General features: G+C 38.9%; 1 protein-coding gene across 1 annotated transcript; it reads left to right on the top strand.

The window, feature by feature from the left end:
• The first annotated feature begins 222 nt into the window (after positions 1–222).
• On the top strand, positions 223–27,703 carry LOC139943983 (exportin-6-like). Its single transcript, XM_071940907.1, has 25 exons — positions 223–402; positions 3,255–3,345; positions 4,336–4,448; positions 5,008–5,205; positions 5,515–5,674; positions 6,632–6,766; positions 7,259–7,718; positions 8,062–8,188; positions 8,677–8,789; positions 9,333–9,441; positions 10,882–10,974; positions 11,771–11,840; positions 12,315–12,474; positions 13,018–13,110; positions 13,625–13,775; positions 14,721–14,867; positions 15,274–15,463; positions 16,828–16,983; positions 17,571–17,685; positions 18,259–18,318; positions 18,655–18,766; positions 21,104–21,259; positions 22,565–22,663; positions 24,015–24,245; positions 24,882–27,703. The coding sequence occupies exons 1-25, from the start codon at positions 400–402 to the stop codon at positions 24,984–24,986; spliced, it is 3,447 nt and encodes a 1,148-aa protein (XP_071797008.1). The 5' UTR covers positions 223–399; the 3' UTR covers positions 24,987–27,703.
• The last annotated feature ends 98 nt before the right edge of the window (positions 27,704–27,801 follow it).

The following is a 27,801-nucleotide window of genomic DNA, read 5'->3' as shown; positions in this document are numbered from 1 at the left end:
AAGTTTGAAAAGAAGAACATAAATAACCCCCAACCACTCCCGGCCCAACATTTTTATTAATGCATACACGCGAGCACACTAAATTAAATGCTCCCTATAAAACAAATATCGCTGAGCCACACGCAAAGACCCCGCCCATCCCACTTATAATTATTGGAGTAGTTAAACGGCCAACAACCATCCCACAGCCGAGCGAATCATGCGCAGTAAGATGCAGTGTTACACGTTGAGTCCAGAAACCCACGGGAGATGACACGAAATGACCGAATTATTCACCTGAAAAGACGCAGAATATCACTTATAAAAATAGGAGACGATATCTGAGGACCGTAGAAACATATTTGCAGACGTTAAGAGCGCGGACAAAGGCCTTTTTTTCGTAAAACCGAGACCGGAAGAATGGTAAGCTCACGGAACTTGGCAGGGATGGTTTGGAGGAATCATTGTCGTCCGTTCTCGTGAAGTGAACGGCGGTGTGGAACTTTAGTGAAAGAGAATGACAGTCAATCCTTGTGGGGCGTGGGCGTGAAGTCACGTTTCGAAATTCCCAACCGATAATTATTGCTAAGCAAGTTCTCCTACAGCATTTGGTTTTGTATTTATGACATTATTTTTAAAAATAAGTTTTTTATTTGCAAAAAATTGGTAAATTTATATTAAATTTTCCAAAATAAAAGAAGGCCTAATTGTTTTTTTTTACTACAAAATAATTGCAATTTCCTGGGCATGCTGGGGCAAGTTTGTATTGATTATTGCCTGGCTTTCTGAACTTCTCTGATTTCAAATATCATATGGTGCCAGTTTTTCAACACGGTCAAAAATACACAGAGTGGTCTTGTTTGCACTTCCTTCTTCATCGGGTAAGGGTGAAGTTTTATATTCAAGTCTGAACCAGATTACTAAATTATATTATTTTAATATTTTGATTATTATATCTGGAGACAAAGTCTAGTTGCGATAACGTAACCCTCCTGCCGACGGCGCAGCCGGAGGGTTACGAGTCACTTCAATCGAAAAACGGCGAAATATTTTAGTCAACAGATTTGCTCATTTTTTACCACTTTAAAAAAATAATGACTCAAATTCTATGAACACTAACTTAATCCTCAATGTCTAATGAATAACATCCAAAAACACAATTGAGAAAATATTTTGAAAAAAAGGACAAAAACTTACCAGATTCCGGGAGCGAAACAGTCACAAATTTCCCAGGTTCTATTTTTGAACCTGTCGCTGGTTACCATGCGCTGACCCCAAGCGCTGAACCCAACCGCAGGTACCAGCCAATTGAATTGACGACCTGCCGACCGAGCCGCAGCCGAGTTTGACTAAACCATTCTGTAAAAGGGGTGTTACAAGGGGTGCTGCAGTGCGGCAGTGCTTTGAGTGAGTGAACAGCGGGCATAGTAAACGGACAGCGCACACGCACTGCCGCGCTGCCTTATAACACCCCTTTTACAGAATGGTTTAGTCCAACAGCAATGAACATCGGGAAGTCACAAAATGGCGAAGCGACAGGTTCAAAATAGAACCTGGGAAATTTGTGACTGTTTCGCTCCGGGATCTGGTAAGTTTTTGTACTTTATTTCAAAATACTTTCTCAATAGTGTGTTGAATATTATTCATTAGATATTGAGGATTAAGGTCGTGTTCATAGAATTTATGTCATGATTTTCAAAAGGGGTAAAAATTGAGCAAATCTGTTGACTAGCTGTTGAAATTGTACGTGTTTGACCATTTCGCCGTTTGTCGATTGAAGTGACTCGTAACCCTCCGGCTCCGCCGTCGGCAGGAGGGTTACGTTATCGCAACTAGACAAAGTCATTTTTATATTTATCACTACCACAGAATGGTTTGTACTAAAACAAAGAAAAGAAGACTTTACTCAAAAAAATCTGAGTAGCTCCCCCCCCCCCCCCCGGCAACTCTCCCTGGTTCTACAGGAAAATGCCCTAAAGTAATTAGATAAACAAATCCTTCCATTTTCTGTTTAATTTGAAAATCTGGAAAAGTTTTCGTATGGCGCTATCACCTTTTTACTCCCTATGAATTATTATAGTATCTGATTTAATGAGATTAGTTTAGATAACGTAACCCTCCTCCCGTCTATAGACTATATCCCTTCTTGTAAAAATGAGTGAAAAAGTGGTGGCGCCATACGGAAAGTTATCAAAAAATAGAGTTACTATAAATATAAATATGATGAAAACTTGTGGGTACAACCATGAGTAAAATCTCTTTTGAAGGAGTGGTGGCTCTGAAAAGAGCCGGTTTGGTCTCAATGCTTCAAACAGAAAACAACGCGCTCGTCTTCTCCTCCTGAAGACGAGCACCATTCAAACATTCGAGCTTCTAACACCATTTATCCAAAAATGTTCCTGACTGGAAAACTTTCCCTATTTCACGTTTAATCATGGGGTACTACCACCATGGTTTAATTTAGTTATAAAGATCTCCCCGGTTGCTGTTCAAGATATCCCTGATTGTCACAAATGTTGGCAGTAACTTTCAAATAACTAATTAGAGACCCTAGTAATTAATTATGTCATGATGATACTAATTATCATTACCAAGCCTAAATCCTTTATCCAAAGGAAGGACTATGGTCATTATAGACCTACAAGGGTCACCATAGGGGGTGAAGCATTCCAATCTTATCTAAGTCCAAATAATTTGGTGTGGAGTGACTTGGGATCAGTGAAGAAGAGGATTTGGGAGAATTGAAGGCAACATCTTAGCAAATGTGCCAGTTATTTTTCATATAGTTGGCCTAGGCCCTATGTGTTTTAATATTTAGGAAAGTTGAAAATCATTTTTTTAATCTAAGATTTGCAAAATATTCAGAGCTCAGGAATAATTAAATGAACATGTTTATTCCACAGGAGCAGGGGATCATTTGAACTGTTCTCATCGCCTCATTATTGATTGGTCCTTTTTCCAAAAATGAGGGATTCAGAAGTACTGAGAACCTTTGGCTCAAATTTACTTATCACTGGGTCGGGCATTCCAATCTCATGTTAAGTCTAAACAATTTGTTCTGAATTTGGATTTTGGAACGACAGTAGAGGAGGAGATCACATGTTGGCTAAAAGATGCCTAGACTTAGATTTTAAAATTAAATGTATTTTTTCAAGAGTAGCTGTATAGGACAGCTGTTCCTTGATCTTAGTATCAACTACTGTAATCTCAGTTGCAGTCGATGCACCAGTCAACACTGACAATAAGTTCAACTCTTTGATTATTATTTTATGCAGGCTACCAGTGAGTCATCTCTCCAGGCCTTGGAAGGGTTGATGAATGAATTCTTCTCACCTTCGACCGGTAACCAACGGAAGCGAGAAATAGGTTTGTTTTCTTAAATCTTTTTTCTTTTGTTTTATCCCTGGACCAAAGTGAACATTGAGTGTAATTAGATCGGTATTTTAGTTACTTAGATCGGTATTTTAGTTACTTAAAGCCACTTGATGGTGTCCTCATCAAGGTCTTTTGATTCAATTAACCTGACGTCTTCATCTGAATAATCTTGGACGCGCCAATTGGTGGGCAATGTCACTGTACATTATCCAGTGAAGCGCGCATTTTTTACGACGCAGTGTTTTTAGGTAAACCTATTACCCGCCAAAATGGTGTGCATCACACAGTCGCCGCATGTGACGTGCGTGCAAGGGTCAATATGAGTGTTTGCTCACCTTTTGGTGGTCTGAAGTGAAGCAGTTGACTGGTTGAGAATGGTTCGTGGTTTGGGTCTGCCACTAACAAAACAGCACTCTCAACAAGGGAAAGTAGCATGAAATAGTCCACTATTTTTTTAACCCCTTGTGCCAAATATCTGTTTTCATAATGTACTTCCTTATGTTTTCAACAAATGTGTAAATGCATTTACATGTACAATGTAAGCTTTTGGTCATGAAGTTACTATCTAATTTTGTAGAGCAGGGTGCATCAAAGAATCTATCATTCAGAATTTAGAGTTTAAAAAAAAATGTTGATATAAGAGATGTTAAATTTGCATCGGGGATAAAGAATATGAATTTTTAATTTTGGTTTTGACCCAAAATTTGGGTAAAGACCAAAATAAAAAAATAAAAAAAATGTTGAGTTGAGTGCCAATGTTTTGGATCAACTTATACAGCTCCACCAGCCGTCTCAAACCAACAAGGTTTTGAAATTGTTCACTATTAACACTAGGCAGATGCACAAATGCAAATCAGCCCCCATTCAAAAGGCACCATAGATGTTCCATCACTTTTCCCACCCATAGCATGTGCAATATGATGTGTGTGACTTGCATATTTTATTGGAATGACCCATAGTACTCATTCTCTCCCACTGCAGAGGAGCTACTGAATAATTTCAGCGCTCAGAGCGGATCATGGAGACATTGCTTCTACTTCCTGGCACACACTCGTAATGAGTACGTCATGATGTACGCTCTCAGCATCTTTGAGGTATGGTCAAGATTGATTCGAAACTTTGAAATGTCCAGAAGACGGTCAGAGCTCACTGATCAAAATGGCGAGCAGAATCCAGAGCTAATGAGATTTCTTATATCATATCACCACAAACCTTACTTACCTGGATATACAACCTAGAAGTATTGTAGCACTGGTATACTAGCAGAGGACTCTTCTGATTTCTTTTTTTACTTATCATCTTCCAGCAAAATAATCCTACTCAAAGTCTGTACAACCTAGTATGGGAACACCATTTACATAAATCTTCCTTATGAGTTGTGGCGGTTCTGAAAAGAACTGGGCCCAATAATATGAAACAACCACAGACAAATCTTGCTCAACAGAATATGGGTACCAGCCAAGATTCCATTGTTGCAACTCATTTTTTGCTCAGCAGAATTTCTTGATGCACATGACCAATCTTGGCTCTTTGTAAAATCTACCCCTGAGCTTTTGTATGAAACAAACAAGCTATATTTGCCTAATTGTAAACTTTGTTTCCCACATATGTACCCAAAGTGTAAACATTCCTGCTAATTCCTGCTCTCCCCAGAACCTGGTGAACAGACAGTGGTTGGGCGTCGACCCTCAGGACAAAGTGGAGATCCGCACCAGTCTCTCCAAGTTCCTCCTCACCCATCACAAGCTGGTGCCGGGGTTCATTTGCAACAAGCTCATCAAAGTCATTGTGTGTATCGGGAGACTAGACTGGCCTCACTTCTACCCAGACTTTTTTACAAACATAATCCAGGTAAGGATACTTGCTTGGTCCTTTTTTTTTTTTTTTAACAAAAGACACCAAATGAACAACAGATAATTACTAAGTACCCCTTTGTAGATCTTGTATTCGACAAACTCAAGCACTTTCTTTTTTATAATTGACACTGCGATATATATATAAATAACTCTGATACATCAGTGGTTTTTAAACTGTTGTTCATTAAATGGAAAAACAAACTTGTTTTACCCATGATTGTGGCTGTGCACACGTGCAAACATGATAAATGAAATATATGAACTCAGATTTTGAAGTGGTCTTATTTTTTCCCCCTTTTTGCAGTTGATTCATCAGCCCCAGATGGCAGCACTTGGCCTGAGGATGTTGCAGACAACATCAGAGGAACTGGCCTCTCCAAGAGAAGACCTGAGTGTCGCTAGGAAAGAGCAGCTTCATAGATTACTCCTCGATCAGATACCCACCATACTTAGTATAGTTACTCGTGAGTAGTCATCGTTTGTTTTGTATACCGCACACAAGGATCTTTTTAATTTTGATGTGTGGATTATGCGCCATGTGGATTATTATTTGTGGTGTGTTGTTCTCAGCAGCAGAGTGTGAGTTTGAATTCTGGTCATGACACTTGTGCCCTTGAGCGAGGCACTTAAAGGAACACGTTGCCTTGGATCGGACGAGTTGGTCTATTAAAAGCGTTTGAAACCGTTTGTTATGAAATGCATATGGTTAGAAAGATGTTTTAAAAGTAGAATATAATGATCCACACAAGTATCACTCGAAATGGCACGGTTTTCCTTTTACGTCGCGACCTATCACGGTCGGCCATTTATGGGAGTCAAAATTTTGACTCTCATAAATGGCCGACCGTGTTAGTCAACAGGGTAAAATGAAAACCACGAAATTTCGAGGCATATTTGTGTATATCATTGTATTCTACTTTTACAATATCTTTCTAACCGTATACATTTTACAACAAACGGTGAGAACGCTTTTCAAAGACCAACTCGACCGATCCAAGGCAACGTGTTCCTTTAACCATAATTGCCTTGTCAAAAGTTGGGAAGATAGTGCATTCTGCTCTACCAGCCAGGCTCCTAGATTGGATAAAACAAATTTGCCCTTTTGTAGTATCGCACATTGTTTTCTGCTTAAATCTTCAGAGACCACAGCAGCCACAAACAGTTTGTACCAAAATGCAAAATGCCCAGAGCGGCCGCATACGACTGAAAGACCTGAACTACTCCCGCTTAGCTAAAAAGGTCAAAGTAAAGGTCATGACCTGATTTGACATTTCCAATGAAAGCAGTAAAGAAAAAAGTGTCATTACTTAGTTATACTAGTGCCCAGTTAAGGGTTTTATAGAACTGTAACATGTATGTTGTGTTAAATGAAAGCGGAAGGCATGAAGTAAGAAATGAAAGCAATCCTGTCTCTTTTGTAGATATTCTTGAGACGATATTGGACAAGCACAGACAGCTAGTGACAACTGCCACACCTCCACCGTCCCCTACCCACGGGGAGTCCAACGACGGTAGCCCAAGCCACATTGCATATGGGTCTTCACCACTACAGTCAGGTAAAGGAGAGTTTGCGAACTGGACCCAATTTCATGAAGCTTGGCAAATTTCTTTGCTGAGCAAAAAATGAGTGGGGCACCAGTTGCAACAATGTAAACTTAATGGAATTTTGGTAGTTTCTGTTAAGCAATATGTTCTGTGCTTAGCAAGTTTGTATGCTTACAGGCTTTATAGAGCTGCCTAAGCACAAACAGCAGCTGAGCAAAACAAAATAACACTTACCAGAATATGGTTACCAGCCAAAACACCATGCCACATGCAACATTTGTGACTGGTATCCTGCTCGTTTTCTGTAAGCAGACAAATGTTAAGCACTATTTTCTGCATACAGACTGTGAAGGGAGGGGACTTGATTACCAAAGATCAGTTAAGTGTAGCCCTCACCTTGAAGTGGCCGTTCAGCCTTGTGGCTTAGGTGATATCTCATTAAACAAAATTTAAAAAATTGAAAAAAGTCACTGTACCATTGATTTTTTATTTGCATTCTCCAGGAAGTAGTATCATCAGAAGTATGTTCAAAACTGCTCCTGTCAGTAAACAGAACATTCTGCCGCTGCCGCCTCTTGACCAAGAGAGCGAGCAGGTCAGCCTTCTTTGTCTCAACTGCCTCGCCCACCTCTTCTCCTGGATCCCGCTCTCCGGCAACATCACCCCGAACCTCCTCTCCACCATCTTCCACTTTGCCAACTTCGGCTGCGACATCCAGTCCATCCAGGGGAGCTCCCTGTCACCGCAGAAGGACTCTAACAGCTTCAGCACCAGCGGGAGTTCCTCGCTGGGCGTCCTGGCGATGGGATGCATCAACGAGATCATGGCCAAGAACTGTGTGCCTGTGGACTTTGAGGAGTACCTGCTCAAGATGTTCCAACAGGCCTTCCAGCTCCTGCAGAGGATCACCAAGGACACAACGGAACAGTCTGTTGGGAACAAGATGGCGGAATTAGATGAGCAGTAAGCCTTTAATGCTTTGTCTCAAACTGATATTTGGCTTGTCCCCTTTCATTGTATCTGATGAAGTAGTTGTTGCTACGAAAGCTCATGCAGTTTTTTATATAATTAGTCAGTCTTCCTACCTTCCTAGGTTTATCCAGATAACTAAATTTGCGTATTCCCCACTGTTGCTTCTGCATGCAATGGCTAAAGCTAGAACCAAAGACCCTCAGTTTGATTGTGTCCTTTTATTCCTTGCCGATTGTGAAGTAGCCACGTTTTTCTTTAACCCTTTTTACATAGCGTCCCAAAGTATTCTAGCACATGCTGTACCTAAGTTGCCCATTCTTGTTCTTGCTTACAGATATGTTGAAAAATTTACAGAGTTTCTACAGCTTTTTGTCAGTATTCATTTGCGGAGGTTTGAGGCCAACTCCAATTTCCCTGTTCTAGAGTTCCTGACATTATTGTTCAAGTACACATTCCAACAGGTAAGCCAATCTGAAAGTTTAAAGTTTGGATTTCAGTGAAGGTCTGTTTTGGAGGGGAGTTCAAGCTTTCGGTCCTGTGTATTGTGTAATGCATATTAAAGAAGCCAGTATACTTATCAATAATTATAATATGGATTTATAATGCGCTCAAAAAGAAAACATCATACAAAATGAAATGATGGATATTATACTCTTGTAGTTCAATTAAAGCTAATTTAAGTGTATGTAAACAAGCGGGTCTTCAACTCCTTCTTGAAGTTGTCGAGTGATGGTAATTTGCGATTTGTGACAGGGAGCTTATTCCACAGGGCAGGAGCAGCTTTGGCTCAAGCAGGGTCTCCATATCTTGATCTTATTGCTCTTAGGGAGTACACAGTCTTGGAATGTCGTGGAGCTCCAAATGCCTTTTTATGACCAGGATTCAAACCCACACCCTATGTATGTGCATTATTTGAGGTGCAATAATTGTGTGCTTTTTCTCATCACAGCCATCTCATGAAGGGTACTTTAACTGCCTTGACATCTGGGCTATCTTCATAGACTACCTCCTAGACAAGTCTAACACGGCAAGATGTCCTAATTCAAACAGTATTGTAGACAGGTAAGAGATTGCTAGACTGCCCTCCAAACCTGTACCCAATATCATAGAGCTGCTTAAGCAGAACATATTGCTTAACAATTTTCTGCTTAGCGAAAATAAGCAGGATACTTTGGATGGTAATCTTATTGTGGGAAGGGCAATTTTGTATGCTAAGCTACTTTTTGTGCTTAAGCAGCTTTATGAAATTGGGCCCAAGTCTAGAGTAAGAAGATACCCAGGTCAGCAACACATTTTTCAGGAATTTTCACAAACATGAAATGTCATCCCTGTTTTATGTGCTAGGGTATTCTCTATTTTTTGCGGGGCATACAAAGGTCAAGTTTGTGTAAGGACCAATGGTTTTAACGAATGGTTATTAATGTTGCATGTCTGAATAACAACTGCGCTTTTAACTGTCCTTTGACATTCAAGTTTTAAATATGATTTTTTTTATTGTAAAAGCCTTGTGAAGTTTTTGCACAAAAGCTTTGTATAAATAGGCCCAAAGTATTTTTATGATGGATAAGAAAATTGATATGAAACTCACTCACTATTCCATCACAGATACAAAGATGCACTAGTATCACTCATTACGGAGATTCTACACAAGTTTCAGTTCCGTTGTAATCAGTCACAGCTGGAAGAGATCGACGATGAAGTACTAACAGACGACGTGAGTTGATTAGAAAAATTAGTCTCTAAAGGGCCCTTTCACGCAAGCACCAGTAACAAAGGTCCACGGTTAAAGGGAAGGTACACGTTTGGTAATTACTCAAAACAAATATTAACTTAAAAACTGACTTGGTAACAAGCATTGGGGAGCTGTTGATAGTATAAAACATTGTGGGAAACGACTCCCTCTGAAGTAATGTAGTTTTTGAGAAAGAGGTTTCTCACTAAAATAATAAAAGACTTCTAGCTAGAAGTCTTTTATTCCTATCTGAAAGCACACAAATTCGTCTAACAAGGGTGTTTTTCTTTCATTATTTTCTTGCAACTTCGATGACCGATTGAGCCCAAATTTTCACAGGCTTGTTATTTTATGCATACGATGGGATACACAAAGGGAGAAGACTTGTCTTTGGCAATTACCAAACGTGTACCTTCCCTTTAATGGGTGCCGGTTGTGTGTCACTTTGTTCTAGTGTAAATATTTAACAAGCTTTCACATGACTTCTTAAAGCACAAATTTTCTGGCGTCCTTCGTTTCCAAGGGTTGGGGAGAAGGGTAAAGCTCATGATTGTTCATTCACTGAACGCTTTCTTCTACTTGTACCATGTTCTGTGTATGAGAATAATGATACTGCCACAGCAAGGCTCCTTGTGTTTGGACTCTTGTGTTTCAGTCATTCAATATAATTGTGACTTTCAGGCCTATATGCTTGTTTTTGAAATGACAAGGACACCCATACATTTTCTCTTTTGAAAAAGAGTACCCTATGAGGAAATTAGTAATAAGAATATCGAGGTCTTATATAGCGCACGTATCTACCAAACAAGGTACTCAAGGCGCCGAGTATATACAAACTTTTAGAAAGATAGGTTATTGCAGTGATGAATTTTGAGACCCAATTAGTTAGCACCTTATAAGGGTTTACAAGGTGCTACGGCGCATTAAGCAGCCACAGCCAGGAACACCGGGGCGTACCCCTTCTCTTTTCGATAAGTGCACTGGGTTCTTTTACATGCGTTACACAACACATGGGACCAACGGCTTTAAGTCCAATCGGAAGGACGAAGCAATGGTCAAGTGTCTTACTTAAGGACACAAGTGTCACGGCTGGGGATTCGAACCCACACTCTGCTGATCAGAAACACCAGAGTTTGACTTCGGTGATCTTAACCGCTCGGCCACGACACTTCAAATTGTACAATTCTACTGTAGCATTTCAAGGGCACCAAGACAAAGATCAGGGGGCATAGAGGCAATCACCTTTGTTGCCTCCTTGAAGTATCAGCCCTGGACTTCAACTAAAAGCTACACTGTATTAGTTTTTTAACAAACACTTTGTTTCTGGCATAGTTGGCTGCTGATTATGCTGCATCACTTTCTAAACCCAATCACTGGAATAAAATAAACGGCAAACATTGTTTTTTGTGTTTGATTTGCTAGTCAGAGACGGAGTGGCACAGTTTCTTAAGACAATGTCTTGAGATCATTGCCAAGGTGGCTGAGTTACTACCCACTGAGGCATTCAGAGTGCTGGTGAGTACAACATACTTTTCACTTGCGTGTAACAGGGGTTTTGTTTTAGGAAGAAATTATTAATAAATAGTAAACTTGCGGATACAACGATGTACAAAACTCTTTTGTGGGAGTATTGGCTCTGAAAAGAGCCGATGTGGTCTTGATGTTTCGAACAGTATAATCTGCTTGTCTTCATGGAATGCTGGAGTTTTGTTTGTTTGTTTGTTTGTTTGTTTGTTTGTTTGTTTGTTTGTTTGTCGATTTCACAAAGCAATAAAATCCATCTTAAGACAAAATGACAGTATCACCATAGTGATTTGCATTGTAACATCACACTTTACTAAGCAACTACGATTGATTTGCAAGTTACGATCAATCTTAGCTCTTTGTGAAATCGGCCCTAGGTGTGTAAGTTTTTGACAGAAATGACACAGTAAAAAAGCTGTCCATTGTTTGTAAACTGACGAGAGATCGCCTAGCATCACAAATCAACTGCCACCAGGGCACAGTGCCACCTACTCCTGTGCTGTAACAGTGTTATCCCCTTCATAGTCCATCAGGCATGGGTATCATCCACCAGGAGCTTGGCTAGTAGAGCATAATGCACTATTGTCCCGACCTTTTTACGAACCAGTTATCATTAAGTGCTTTGCTCAAGGGCACAAGTGTCATGACCGGGATTCGAACCCACACTCTGATAACGTAAGAGCTTGGGTCTTGTGAACTTGACCGCTTGGCATCCACACACCACAAGTGAAGTGTTTGTTTTCAGACATCTAAGATGTTTCTTTTGTACTCCTTCCATTTCTGACAGTATCCACCATTCCAGGAATATTTGGATATCTACATGGGGCTGGGCCAGTTTGTTGCCGAGACATCAGAGGGTATGTAATGATAATATTCATAATTATTATTTCAAAACATACAGTGCACATTTTCATACTTAAAAGTGCAATACAAGAAAAGTATAAAAAAAAACTTTAAAAATCTCAAAAACTACTAAAATTCTCAAAATTCTCAAAAACTACAAAATCTCAAAAATTCTTCAAAATTCTCAAAAACTAAAAAATCTCCCAAATTCTCAAAATTCCCAAAATCTCAAAAATAAAAAATAAATCTAAAAATTTCATTCTGTTTTCTCCCTCTTTAGTTTGGTGCATACATTCTAAAAAATTCATCTATGTGCACTCTCTGGTTTTTTTCTTTGTCCCTGCACTTTTCCATAGAATTTGTACACAAATTTTCTTTGTGGAGCACCCAAGTCTTTAGAATTCACCCATGGAGTCCTTTTGTTTGCCCTTTTCTGCTTTGTCCTTGGTGTCCACAAGGTCCTTAACTTCTTGATTTTTCTTTTGCAGGTCGTAGGTTAAACATCACAGCTGAGCATGAGTGTCGGAGACTACACTGCACACTAAGGGATCTGTGTTCATTATTTCAGGCATTAGGGAGACTAGCCGATCACTTCATAGCTGAGAGACTATCAGAGAGATTTGATGATGCGCTGTCCCTCATTGACAAGTAAGCACAGATTTCATGCATGTCATCATAGCATTAGGGGTGAAAAAAACTATTTGGGTTTTTCTGACAGATGTGCGATAACCGTGATGTGATTTCTCTATTTTTAACTTGAAATCTGTTCTTTTTTTTTTTTAACTGAATCTCCCTTAATTTGTGACGTGAAAATATTCACTCAGGTGGGATTCAAAACCCACTAACTTAGTGCAGATGTTTGTGGTTCAAATCTCACCCGAGTAGCTTGTGTTTTTACAAAATCATGACTACTACAGACCATTATCATGGTGTGGCCATCTTGATTTGTTCTCACTGTAACCAAACTAAGGCTGGACGAAATAATAGTCTGGTGCCATGTTTGCGCAATGAATGTTAGCATTCATTACTGTTATGGAAACAGGGAACATGACCAGGATGGTGACAGCGTGATAAAAATCTATTGGGTAAAATCTTCACAGATCTTTACAGTTCGTTATTGGTAGACAGAGGATGGTAATGAATTTACTCATCCTGACAACTAACGATGTGTTTATCACTATTACTTTGCAGGTTCTGTCAAGTTACTGTTTATGGCAGTAAGATGAAGCTGTACAAAGTGAAGACAGCTATACCCACAGTACTCAAGTCAGACTTCATAGATGTGTAAGTAGAATATTTTAATTTTGGTTGACCAAAGAAAAAATCAAATACAAAATAGGGAGTCTGCTAGCATTTAGTTATTTAGTTTTTGACATGCCACATCCTACAAGTGCTCCTAGAGAGCAGTCACTTTGGCTTGCATCCTTTCTAGAGTTATCGGTATGGCACACTGCCAATGATAGCCAGGCTGCGATCAAGAATCGATCAGGCCCTAAAATTTGCGGATTGTACTAATTCTGTACATCTTTTTAAATTCCTATATTTTATTGGTATGTATTGTATTGCTTATATGCTTATTGTTAGATTTTATATGTGAGTGTTTTCTATCTGTAATAACATATGTAGTTACTGATTTTTGTGTTTTTGTGAAGCGCTTTGAGGCCTTGCATAAGGCGCTTTATAAATGTTTTATTATTTTTATTATTATTATGACTTAGAAAAGTTCAAAAAGAAAAAAATTACTCTCAGGATCAATATCAATATTGTAATATCATCTATCAATATTGTGTAATCACAGCCATGCGCAGTCCTTGGCTGCGTTGCAAGCCTTTACGCACTGGGTGTCACAGTTCTACAGCGAGGTCCAACGCAACGGGAGACATCAGGACAAGTTTGTACCGCTCATCACCAGTATAGTGGATGCTGTTACACCGTTACTGGCTAAACAGGTGAGGAATTACTTTACTCTTCCAAAACCTAAGAAGTTCTTTTTCCTATTTAAGAGCCATACAAAAAGGAGAAATTGTCCCTGCTTGCCTGTCCCATTCGAGAGTTACATTTCTGTCAATTCACAACACAACAAACACTTGTCAGTTACTACAATTACAAGGTTTATGGATTCAAGTTGCCATCTTAAGGGTGGCATAGATGACTTGTGCGTAAAATGCTCTCCTTTCACCACTGGCCCTGGTTCGATTCCCGGCTAAGGCCATAATATGCGAGTAGAGTTGTGTATTGGTTCTCGCCAATGCCACAAGGGTTTCCCCCCTCTGGAAAAATGAAACGCTTTTGATCTCTAGCTGCTCCACGGTTATATACGGGTCAATGTGGCTGGCTGCCAAGGGCACCCTTGCATGCCCGCAGCTAAAAGATACTGGTCACTATTGGTAATTGTCACCAGTCTTCTCACTTGGTGTATTTCAACATATACATAAACTAACAAACCTGTGAAAATTTTGAGCTCAATCGGTCGTCGAAGTTACGAGAAAATAATAAAAGAAAAAAAAACACCCTTGTCACACTAAGTTGTGTGCTTTCAGATGCTTGATTTCGAGACCTCAAATTCTAAATCTGAGGTCTCGAAATCAAATTCGTGGAAAATTAATTCTTTCTCGAAAACTTGGTTACTTCAGAGGGAGCCGTTTCTCACAGTGTTTTATACTATCAGCAGCTCCCCAATACTCATTACCAAATAAAGTTTTATGCTGATAATTATTTTGAGCAGTTACCAATAGTGTCCACTGCCTTTAAACCGTCGCCGCGTCCTTTGCAATTTAGCTTCTCAGCTGCAAGTAAGTATGACTAGCCTCCTAAATCAGTACTCCTCAAGTATTGTCCAGTCAATACATTTTATCAAAGCTTCTCTTCTTTTTTGTTGTTGAATTTTTCTTCAGGTTCCGGAGAAAGTGCTGATATCCGCCGCCCATTTATTCTTATCCTTGGCTACAACAGTCAGACCAACGTTTCTTATCGAGCTCTCATCGATACAGGGCTTATTTAAAGACGTCAGTGGTGGATCTCTATCGGGACTACAGGAAGAGGTAACCCGACAACCTTAATTTCATCAATCGTGAACCGGGGCACGGTTAGCACAAGTTTACTGTGAACCAGTCACAAGCAATGTACATTACCTGGTATTTTGGCTAGTAACCCATTTCTGCTAACCATTGCTTCTTCCTTCGGATGGGACGTAAAGACGTTTGTCCCATGTGTTGTGTAACGCATATAAAAAAAAAACAGTGCACTTATCGAAAAGAGAAGGAGGCCGTTGCACCTTGTAAACCCTTATAAGGTGCTGCATAATTGGGCCTCAGAATTCATTCTTTCAATAACCTCTCTTCCTGTATAAAATGTATATACTAAGCGCCTTGGTAGATACGTGCGCTGTATAAGACTTTGATATTATTATATTATTATATCATCCAACCTTATATTTATGTTATTCAGGTCCAGCTTCTAGTCTGCCGGGCGTTGTCCCACATCCTCATCCTACCATGGCCCAACATTCCAGAATCGGAGCAGCAGTGGGCACTACGGTCTGAGCACCATGCCGAGTTTGTCCAGAGGTTGACCAAGGAGTTCAAGTTGCTCAAAGGAATGTCTCACCTAGCTAAGGATAAGAGCCTACAAGAAAGAGGTGAGTTAAATAAAGACGCATTGAGTGTCTTTGAGTAAGGAATGGAGGAAGTAAATGTCTCATTTACATTAAAAAACAAACCTCATTTCACAAAAGTCCTTCTTAGTTCGTTTGTTTAGATTAATAATAAAAATAACAAATTCTTATATAGTGCATTTCACAATAACCGTATCAATGCGCTTTACATTAGTGCCCTGGCCATAGGGCCAATAACATCCCTGTAATGTTTCTCAGCTCCCTGGGGAGTATACAGCCCTGAGCTGCCTGTAAGGCGCTTGTGGCTTTTTCATACACAATATCAACCTCTACCCTGGCAGGTACCCATTTATACCCCTGGGTGAAGAGAAGCAATTATAGTAAAGTATCTTGCTCAAGGACACAAGTGTCACGACTGGGATTCAAACCCATATCCGGTGAATCAGTACCAGAACTTGAATTCGATGCTCTTAACCACTCGGCCATGACACTCATAGATGATCCTCCCGTCAAGGGAACTCTGCAGAGCTCTCACAAGGGGATATAAACACAAAGTTGGCAACAGCCAGTCTCTCTTATACAACATTGATTTAATAGGTATGATTATGAATTTCACAAAACAATAAATTGTGATCCAGTAAACTAGCTGACAATACTTGTTGTAGTCATTGCGAAATCAGCGATTAGCTAGGTAGGATCCCACAACCTGGAGAGAGACGGTCAGAGCACACTGATTGAAACATGAAGCAGAAACCAGCTCTTTTCAGAGCCACCACTACCCACAAAAGAGAGTGGTGGCTCTGAAAAGAGCTGCCACTACCCACAAAAGAGCCATCACTACTCACAAAAGAGAGTGGTGGCTCTGAAAAGAGCATGGTTTTTGCTTTATGTTTCAATCAGTGTGCCCTGACCATCATTCTCCACAAGGTCATCACTACATCAGGATGTTATTAAAGACACTGGAAACTATTGGTAATTAATTGTAAAAGACCAGTCTTCTCACTTGGTGATCTCACCATGTGCATAACATAACAAACCTGTGAAAATTTTAGCGCAGTTGGTCGTCAAAGTTGAGAGATATTAATGAAAGAAAATACGCCCTTGTCACACGAAGTTGTGTGCTTTCAGATGCTTGATTTCGAGACTTCAAAATCTAATTCTAAGGTCTCGAAATCAAATTCGTTGAAAATTACTTCTTTCCCGAAAACTACGTTACTTTAGAGAGAGCCATTTCTCACAATGTTGTATACTATCAGCAGCTCCCCATTACTCGTTACCAAGTAAGGTTTTATACTAATAATTATTTTGAGTAATTACCAATAGTGTCCACTACCTTTAAGCAAACAAAGTCAGTTTACGTGCACACCTTGGTGAATTTTCCTTGGCAGCCAAACCGACCATCAGAAGAACATTGCAGCTGTTATCAGACCAAGTGGAGTCCATAGCGGGGGAGGTGTCTAAGACCAAACAAGTTTGTCATCACTCGCTACGGGAATCCATCGATGCTGCGTTGTATCTCTTTCCCATCTATATTCAACAGCCAGGTAAAGTACAAAACAATAAACACTCTCCATTGGCCCTGTTGGGAAACCATGGCTTGGTGTGTTGTGACGGAGTGGATAAGAGCACCAAAATCGAGCTCTGGTGTTTCTGTATGTACTACAGAGTGTGGGTTCGAGTCCCAGTCAGGATACCTGTGTCCTTTAGCAGGACACTTCACCATTATTGCTGCTTCCTTCTGATGGAATGTAAAGCTGTTGGTCCTGTGTGTTGTGTAATGCATGAAAAGAACCCTGTGCCCTTATAAAAAAAGAGAGGGAGTTCACCCCAGTGAATGAACGCCCAATGACAACACCTACATGTATTAACCCTAAATCATAACACCATCTCATCAAACAAAGACTGCTACCGTTATTCCTTGTATCCAAGAACTATACCAATCTGGAACTCACTCCCGCCACAAGTTAAATCAGCCCCTGACTCTAATAATTTTAAGTACTTCCTTGTAAATATAAAATTTGAGGAGCATGCATGCATGAGGGTCTGCATGGTTATAGCCCAGTGGCGGCGGTTTGTGCAGTAAAGACAAGACAAGATTGATAATTCACCCTCTTAATTGTTGTAATTACAGATGTGGTTGACGACATGATGGCATTCTACTTGGCAATATTTCAGAGTTTACGAGTTCAGATGGGCATTCCTACCATACAACACACCATCACTATCTTCCTAGACATATTCACAAGGTAACCTGCGCTGAGCCCCCCTCCTACAAACTGCCTTAACAGCGTTCCTTCTTTGCTTTCTTCATGCCCATCTTTGTACTTATAGTATAATACTAAGGCCCTGTTTGAAAAACTGGATTTGGCCTTGGATTCGGCTCAGGCTTGCATGGCCCTGCGGTTATTCAATTGTGCGTGCTTTGCGTGTACACGCCCAGGGTTTCAGACGAGAGGACGGACCCTGACACTGAATCCAAAGCTGAAGCCATGGTTTTTAAAAAGGCCTAAGTCACCATTGTCCACTTGTTAGACTACTAGACTTGCAATCACAAGAATTATACAAGCTTTGATTATACCAGCTAGCAGGTTGAATATTTTTTCCCCCACTTTTTCCTTAGGCCTTGTTTGGTATCTTTTAGGATCCTATGTATTAATTAAGTAAATTTAAGTTGCCTTTGTGTTTGATTCCTGTGTTTTTAGTATTGTAATTTCAGACTTTAGAATGAAGAGAAAAATTGTGCATTTACTTTGATTTTTCCTCTATTGTTTTAAAGTGAAGTTATTATATGTGGGGTTTTTTTTTTTTTGACATCACAGAGAGCGGTTAGCGACGACCATTCTAGAAGACAGTGGTAAAGGACGAGGTGTTGTAGAAAAGTAAGAGTCTTTCTATCTCTCAAAAGTTTATATGAGTCTTAAAAACCCATTTGTTATGATGTCTGTTGTTTTGCTCACAGTGGTTTTTGAAAACTTTGGCAAATGGTGCTCTTTAAATTCTTGTTACTATTTGATTATTATCTCACAACTGAAATCTGTCCTGCAGGGCACAAACTCATAGAACTATTTAGAAAAACTGCTTAGCATTTGAAAAGTTTTGCTAAGCTTGGGAAGTTTGAGATGACAGTCAGATGCAGTTACACAATAAGTTTGGTTCATCTGTGAAGTGTGAAGTTTTTTGTATTTTTGTTGTAAAAATGTTTGTGTTCTTGACAGATTTCTTCAGATTCTTGAAATCATCGTCCAGGAGCCGGGGTCGGCTTTCAAAGCTTTCTTGCCAAGTATTATCGGAATATGCATGGACCATATCTACCCAGTCATTGCTCAGGTAAGAATGCTTAACCAAACTGGGCTCAATATCATGGCTCTGCTTATTGTAAGCAAAGAATCAGAACTTACGGAAGCAGAGAATTTCACCCTTCCATCAAGCGTTTCTCACAAGTTAGCAGGTAATAATTGCTTGTGCGTTTGTATACTCCACATTGCTAGGCATTCTTCGCTTACACAGCTAGCACAGAAATTAGACGAGAGTTGTTAGCGTAGAATTTGGTGGTAAGCAGAGCCATGAATATGGGCCCATGAATCACTCAGGGATACCGAAGATAAGTACGGCCTGTTACCCCCTCCCCCTCCCCCCCCTCCCCCCCCCAACCAACCAGGGAGTCTAAGGTGTATCTGTTGTTCCATCGGACCAGTCCAGATTGAATTGCCGTTGAGTTGCGTTAGTTTCAAAACCCAATTGTGCTGATTTTCATTCCTCAAAGAGCAACGCCAGACATCAAGCCAGCACTCTACAATCTTTTCTTTGAGTTTCTCATCTCTCGTTCCATCAGACTAATCTCTCGTTCCATTAGACTAATCCAGATTAACCTGATGGGTGTCGAGATGCGCTATTTCTAAAACCCAAATGTGTTGATTTTCATTTCTCAGAGAGCAAGGCCAGACATCAAGCCAGCACTCTACAATCTTCTCTTTGAGTTTCTCATCTCTCGTTCCATCAGACTAATCTCTCGTTCCATTAGACTAATCCAGATTAACCTGATGGGTGTCGAGATGCGCTATTTCTAAAACCCAAATGTGTTGATTTTCATTTCTCAGAGAGCAAGGCCAGACATCAAGCCAGCACTCTACAATCTTCTCTTTGAGTTTCTCATCTCTCGTTCCATCAGACTAATCTCTCGTTCCATTAGACTAATCCAGATTAACCTGATGGGTGTCGAGATGCGTTTTTTCTAAAACCCAAATGTGTTGATTTTCATTTCTCAGAGAGCAAGGCCAGACATCAAGCCAGCACTCTACAATCTTCTCTTTGAGTTTCTCATCTCTCGTTCCATCAGACTAATCTCTCGTTCCATTAGACTAATCCAGATTAACCTGATGGGTGTCGAGATGCGCTATTTCTAAAACCCAAATGTGTTGATTTTCATTCCTCAGAGAGCAAAGCCAGACATCAAGCCAGCACTCTACAATCTTCTCTTTGAGTTTCTCATTTTTTCATCAGATTAATCCAGATTAACCTGATGGGTGTTGAGATGCGTTATTTCTAAAACCCAAATGTGTTGATTTTCATTTCTCAGAGAGCAAGGCCAGACATCAAGCCAGCACTCTACAATCTTCTCTTTGAGTTTCTCATCTCTCGTTCCATCAGACTAATCTCTCGTTCCATTAGACTAATCCAGATTAACCTGATGGGTGTCGAGATGCGCTATTTCTAAAACCCAAATGTGTTGATTTTCATTTCTCAGAGAGCAAGGCCAGACATCAAGCCAGCACTCTACAATCTTCTCTTTGAGTTTCTCATCTCTCGTTCCATCAGACTAATCTCTCGTTCCATTAGACTAATCCAGATTAACCTGATGGGTGTCGAGATGCGCTATTTCTAAAACCCAAATGTGTTGATTTTCATTTCTCAGAGAGCAAGGCCAGACATCAAGCCAGCACTCTACAATCTTCTCTTTGAGTTTCTCATCTCTCGTTCCATCAGACTAATCTCTCGTTCCATTAGACTAATCCAGATTAACCTGATGGGTGTCGAGATGCGCTATTTCTAAAACCCAAATGTGTTGATTTTCATTCCTCAGAGAGCAAAGCCAGACATCAAGCCAGCACTCTACAATCTTCTCTTTGAGTTTCTCATTTTTTCATCAGATTAATCCAGATTAACCTGATGGGTGTTGAGATGCGTTATTTCTAAAACCCAAATGTGTTGATTTTCATTCCTCAGAGAGCAACGCCAGACATCAAGCCAGCACTCTACAATCTTCTCTTTGAGTTTCTCATCTCTCGTTCCATTAGACTAATCCAGATTAACCTGATGGGTGTCGAGATGCGTTATTTCTAAAACTCAAATGTGTTGATTTTCATTTCTCAGAGAGCAACGCCAGACATCAAGCCAGCACCCTACAATCTTCTCTTTGAGTTTCTCATCTTTCGTTCCATTAGACTAATACAGATTAACCTGATGGGTGTCGAGATGCGTTATTTCTAAAACCCAAATGTGTTGATTTTCATTCCTCAGAGAGCAACGCCAGACATCAAGCCAGCACTCTACAATCTTCTTTTTGAGTTTCTCATCTCTCGTTCCATCAGACTAATCCAGATTAACCTGATGGGTGTCGAGATGCGTTATTTCTAAAACCCAAATGTGTTGATTTTCATTCCTCAGAGAGCAACGCCAGACATCAAGCCAGCACTCTACAATCTTCTCTTTGAGTTGCTTCAGAACAAGTGGCGCTACTTCTTCTCGGCATCGGTGCTGACCAGTTTACAGTCTGGTACCGAGACGGTGGAAAATGAGCAACAGTTTGTGGCCATAATGCAGGTAGGTAGAGTCAGGATGCTGAACAGGGCAGGGATCGGGGGGATTAGGGCAGGGATCAGGCGGGAATCAGGGCATGGAATCTGGTTAGGGTAGAGGGATGTTATGTATAAACCAATTATTGAAACCTTTTGAAACCCATTTTCTCATATTAGTAGGTATGAGTGGTGTCGTGTTAAGTATGGTTAATTTAGCAGTGTTTTTTTTTAACCATTGTTTTTGGGGTCAGTGAAGTGTATTTGCACAATCTCTATTTACTTTTGTGTATTTAAAATTGTATTCGGAGTGTACATGTCTGAATTGTATTGGTGAATGTATTTTGTGGCATATTGATATTGTGTCGTGTTTGAATCTTTTCATGTTCTTCAGTCCTGAATGCGTTCTTCGAAATGGACCAGTGTCACTGCAGTGATGTGGTGATAATTGTATATACAATACAGTACATGTTGAACCAATATTTATTGCATTTTATGCCCCTTGGTAGATGTGCTGACATGTGCTTCTCTTTATAAAACTGTATTTTGTGGCATATTGACGTGTATTAAAAGTGTTGTATCGTGTTTGAATTTGTTCATGTTATACAGTTCTGACTGTGTCCATCAAAGTTGGTCAATGTTCTTTAATTTAAATTTTTGAATCACTGATTTTTTGTTATACTAATTATATTATTTAAAACACCATACACGTTGAACCAATATTCTCTGCATTCTTGCAGGAAATACTGTATGTTACAGCGCCAGGAGCGTCACTGAGTGACGGACATGTGCGCTATATAAGAAGCCACAATTATTATTATTATTATTATTTTGCCCTTGGAATTATTTGTTTTCAGTATTAAAATTATTATTATTTTGTTGCTATAGTTTAAAATCAAATGTACAGATTACAGATTTTTGAAAGGAGTGTTTTTGACTTTGTTATATAGAAACCTCCCCAAAACCTGCTGGATATGTTGTGTCATAATAGTGACCTCCACGGATCAGGGCCCAATTTTATAGAGCTGCCTTGAAATTTCTTCCTTGACAAAAACAGGATTAACCAAATTTCCACATGATTTTCAGGATAAGCAAGCAAACAACAGCTGAATACCAGTAACAAGCAATATGCAACAAATAGAAACTTGGTTGGTAATCCTGTTCTTATAAAGGAAGAAATTTCATGCTAAGCAAATTTGTGTGCTTAGCAGCTCTATGTAATTGGGCCCTGCGTGCACAGCCCTTAACTTGTTTGACTAGCACCAGTGGTCTAGTGGGTATTGCAAGCTCTTTCAATTAATGACCTCTTTGATGTGTCTCTTCAACTATGCAGGCATTTGGCCAGTCGTTTCTGCAGCCAGACATTGGTATCTTCAAGCAGAACTTGGAATCCTTAGAGACGTTGAATGCCAAATTCAAACTGTATCATAAAGTGAGTATTTGCCATGAGATATACTTATTGTCTAATATCCGTGCACAATTTTGTTCCTGTGTAGTATCAATGGTTTGCCTTTGTTTGTGTATATACTGGTTTTTATTTTGCCTGCCAGTAAGGTCGTTATTACAATGGTTTGCATTTTGTATTTTGCATACTGATTTTCAATTTGCCTTCCAGTTTGATTTTTATTACAAAGGTTTGCGCTTTGTTTGTGAGCATGCTGGTTTTTATTTTGTCTGCCAGTAAGATTGTTAGTACAATTATTTACATTTTGTATTGTGCATACTGGGTTGTTTTTTTGCCTGCCAGTAAGATTGTTATTACAATGATTTGCATTTTGTTTTGTGCATACTGGTTTTTATTTTGCCTGCTAGTTAGGTTGTTATTACAATGGGTTTTGTTTGTGCATGCTGATTTTTATTTTTTTTCTGCCAGTAAGATGTTTATAACAATGGTTTGCACGTTGTATTATACATACTGTTTTTTTTTTCTTTTTTGCCTGCCAGTAAGTTTTGTATTACTATGGTTTGCACTTTGTTTGTGTCTATACTGGTTTTTATTTTGTCTGCCAGTAAAATATTTTTTTAGGGACTTGAAACACTCTGTGGACTAACACACGTCCACAGTGTTGTTTTTTCCTACATTGTTGTAGAACAAGTTTTTTCCTAAGTGCACAGAGCAGTGTTTCCTGATTGTTCCCCAAAAAGCCATGCCTCCATAATCATTTGCTTCTGTCATTGATACAAATATAGATGTTGATAAAAAATAGAATTGGTTTTGCAATTTGTTTATACTGACATTTTGCTGTAGTGATTACATTCTGTTGCTTGTTATTGTGCAGCTGATTGTTCTGCAGATTATTATTCTGTGAACTTCTTTTTCAGCTCCTTCTTTCAGAGCTGTTCTTTTCAGCTCCTTTTTTATTTCAGTTACAGTGTTATAATTTACTGAGTTTTTTTATTTAGATTATTCTGTAGCGTATTATTCTGTAGCTTATTATTCTGTGGTTAAACAATTTGCTAAATATGTAAACACAATTATAAATTTATATGATATTTTTCAATTCTCTTTCCTTTTGCCATATACATGCTTTTCCCATATACATGCTTTTCCCTCCTGACTTAATGTAACTGATGCAATAAAAGTCCATATTAGTTTTTTGTATACAAATAAAAGTACTTTGTAACTAAGAAAGTACAGTCTAGTAGTTCTTTGAATTAATCAATAAATTATTTATTTATTATGATTTAATTTGTTTTCTTCCCTTATGTAATTTTTATTGTTTGTACTTTACTGTAACTTTTATGGAATATTTTGTGTAATTTATTATTCCCCCCTCCCCCAGAAAATCTTCAGGGACTTGATGCTGTTTTCCTTCCTCAACGTGTTCCTGCAAGTCATGCTTCAGAGGTCACATGACCTCCTGCAGGAGGAGATAGTGGTCACCGTGTACAACATGGCCGCCGTTGACTTTGAGAACTTTTACAGGACGTTTGTCCCGCAGTTTCTAACGAGTTTTGAAGGAGTGGATTCCAACCAGAAACAAACACTTGAGTGCAATTTGAAAAACGATCAGGTGAGATCAGTTTTTGAGATTGAGGTATTTTTGCAATTTTTATTGGTATAATAATTTGTGTGATGCCTCTCTGTATCTTACTTTAATGGTGTACATGTTGATGTGTTAATATTGTTCATTGTTGTACTGGAACCCATTGTAGTGGACCTTATGCACGAGTCTTCAATTGAGTAGGGCGCCCCCATCTAGAGATCAAATGGGCGTTGCTTATTGACCAGTCTGTTGCGCCGCCCTTACAAATCTGTGCGTTTTTCATCGTTTCATCATTGGTTTACCTATAAGATAGCGGCTGGATGACGTCATTGCATAAGGTCTTAGTACACAATTAAACAACTGTTACGTGTTATGTTTTTTAATTTTTTTATTTAACCAGTTTGTTAAAGATCAATTTAAATACTTTTCCCCATTACTGTTGCGAGATATTTTTTCAGTCAAAAAGCGCTGGCTAAAGATAAATGTATGAAATTATTAAACATATAGTATTATATATTATTACCAATAACTAAAACTACACTTAAAAATTGTTTGTTTATTTTCCAGGATCTTCTGTCCTTCGCTAAAGATGTATGATATATTAAATTCTCAGTAATTCAATGTTATAAATAATAACTTAAAGAAATTCTTGTATTTTTTCAGGATCTTCCGTCCTTCACACAGAACCTGCAGAGATTAATAAACGACTTGCGTTACTACAAAATATGCAACAGCGCCCTCCCTGAAGGATCCGTTAAACTCATCTGATGATTGGACTGAAAGCCAGGCTTCACAAAAGGTTTGGACCAATCACCACCTACATGTACTTCATAAATTATTGAGAGGAATCTGTTTGTTTTGGGATTGAAATACTATTACTCTTGGATGTCATCGGCCTCGCGTTGCAATTTGAGCCGGCAAACGCAATGGTTAAATTGATGCTGGCTAGCTAGGCCAGTTTATAGTCTGTACCCTCCACCGAGCTCCCCTTCTGGTCTCATCTTTTGTCCTGTTTGGCCCAATATCATAATGCTGTTAAGCAGAAAAACTGCTTAGCAAATTTCTTTGCTAAGCAAAAAGTGAGTGGGGCACTAGTTGGAACAATGTCAACTTTATGGATTTTTTTGCTGGAAACCAGTTTAAGATTTGTCTGTGCTTAGTAAGTTTGTGTGCTTACAGGCTTTATGAAATTGGGCCCAAGACCCAATTACATAAAGCTGCTTAACGGCTGATTTTGTGCTCTCTGCCTGCTTGAGTTACCACCACTTCATTGCGCTGCTAGCTGTAAGCACAAGAAAAGACATGCTCACCTTCCGGTCCTTACTGTATGAAAATGAATGACATAACAATACAAATCCTTGGTCCCTTAAGCAAGTTTCTCTGCTATTGTTAGCACGAGAACTTGCTTACCGTTAAGCATCGCTACTCTAGGTATCATTGTTAAAAATCTCACTTCTTTCTTAAGTTAAATCTCGTACCCCATTACATGTTTTTTTTTTCTTGATAAGCCTGTGTGATGCTGTATTTTTTGCAGAGGTTAAATGACAGCACCTCTTGAACAAAAACCATACTGTTAATAGATTTGATTACATTGTAACCAACGGTTTGTATGGCTTCTGACTGGCAACCCCGAACAAAGATAGTGACAAAATAGTGAGACCGCCAACATAGGGCTAGGTAGCTCGGTTGGCAGAGAGCCGGTATGTTAATTCCGATGTCGTTTGTTCAAATCCCACTCGAGTCAGTCTTTGCTCAACCTCAAATTATTAAAAATTTACCCCTGGAGTCAGTTTCCTTTGTGGTTCATTTCTTGATACAAATAGCTTTGTACAAGGAATATGAGTCTTTTTGTTACATTCAACTCTTTTTGTTCGCTAAATTTATTCTTTTAACAATACCCTCCATTGTTTTACTGAGTGTTTCTGTGGATTTTGTCGAGTCCATGACTATTGTTTAAAAACATTCAAACTAGATTATCTAAGAGTTACAATTTTATTTCAGTTATTTAAAATTTAAAGGACAGTAAGGATGCTGTGGCTGAATTTTTGTTGTTGTAAATTTGCATATTTGTACATAGAAACCATACTGAATGTTCATAAAAAATAATACCAAATATGTACACATTTATATTTGTACTGATTTGAAAATAATGAAATAATCTTTGTATTCTTTTGAAGTACAGGGGTGTGAACTGAATTATATATTTTTGGTCAAAAAGCTGCCAGCGTACTCGATAAATATTGATGTTGGTATCGGTTTGTAATCAATATGTGCTCTGCATTCACACAGCCTTTGTAAAGCATGTCGACTAATAAGTGTTTGTATTTATGAGAAAACCAATATGTATATAGCACAGGCAGCTATGTGGTCTTTTCAACAACTAATATGCATCACAATATTTGTTTTGTTTAACAAATATTTAAAGGGGAAGGTATATTTGTTGGTTACAACTCCTGAAATTATAGGCAATGAAAACATACTTGGTTAGAAGTTCAGCAGCTTATTGATAGTATGAAGCATTTTGAAGCATTTCACTTCAAAGTAATGGAAAAATATATCAGTTTTATCCCCCCATAATTTGAGTCTGAGAAACTTTACGGTCAGAAACATTTCTCAGATTGTGTATTCAAGTTCGCTTTTTTTTCCCCAAACCACTTTGGATTTTCAGGAATACCTCAAAAACGCTACCACCTTTTGAAATGAAATTTTCACAAATTAGTTTAATTATACATCAACATTATTATACAGGATTAAAACAATCAAATGGTTCCAAAACCAGAGGTATACGTTCCTATCAAGTACCCCCTTGCTTCATACGTGGCCCAAATCCTGGTTTGACCCCCAGGAAGGTACGATTGGTTAAAGGTGAGGTGACATTTTGACCCCTAAACTAATCTGAAAGAAATAAAACACTATCCTCTGGCTTTTTCAGTCACAACTGGTGCTATAAGTGTAAGCAAGAAATCTAAACTTGAAGTAACAAACAAGCAGCATTAACAACAATTCTTAAATGGAAACTTTCACAGGTTTATTACTTTATGGTCATAATGCGACAACTGGTTCTTGTTCTGGGTTGATTACCATTTATCGCTCTAATTGTTAATCTTTTATTTGAACAATCTTAAACCTTTCATGTACTATTCATTTTAGCGATAAATTGATCAAAGGGACACATTAAATGTTAGTTTTTGTGTGCAAATATCGACCCCCATAGAACAGATCACATTAGCACCCTTAAAAGTCCTCTTTCCGATTCTGAAAACTGTGTGACCGTGCCATTTTGATTTTTTCATTTTACAACTATTTCTCTGAAGGGATTTAAACCAGTCGCTAGCGATTGGTTGGTGCATGAAGGAGTTAAAAACCAATCATATACCTTTCTTGTTGTAGGTTGTACTATTTAAAGCCTGCTTATTAATATTGTTTATTTACACTATGCAACCAAATGACAGCTGTACAATAAAGACAGTCAACTGAGTATTATATAGTAATGCATTATGGAATCCAATTATTTTGTTTTTGTACAAAGTGCTCAAGTACACCTTGGCTCAATTTCATGGCTCTGCGTACCGTAAGCAAAGTA

Source organism: Asterias amurensis, chromosome 11, assembly GCF_032118995.1.
Source record: "Asterias amurensis chromosome 11, ASM3211899v1".
In the NCBI taxonomy this organism is placed as follows: Eukaryota; Metazoa; Echinodermata; class Asteroidea; order Forcipulatida; family Asteriidae; genus Asterias; species Asterias amurensis.
The sequence above is the reverse complement of the archived record's forward strand: the minus strand, read 5'-3'. Positions and strand labels throughout refer to the sequence as shown.

Bases quoted from the DNA above. Each gene is read 5' to 3' on its own strand.
- LOC139943983 (XM_071940907.1), top strand. The intron at 5,206-5,514 runs GTAAGGATACTT...CCCTTTTTGCAG, and splicing joins TTTTTACAAACATAATCCAG to TTGATTCATCAGCCCCAGAT. The intron at 13,111-13,624 runs GTAAGTAGAATA...GTGTAATCACAG, and splicing joins AAGTCAGACTTCATAGATGT to CCATGCGCAGTCCTTGGCTG.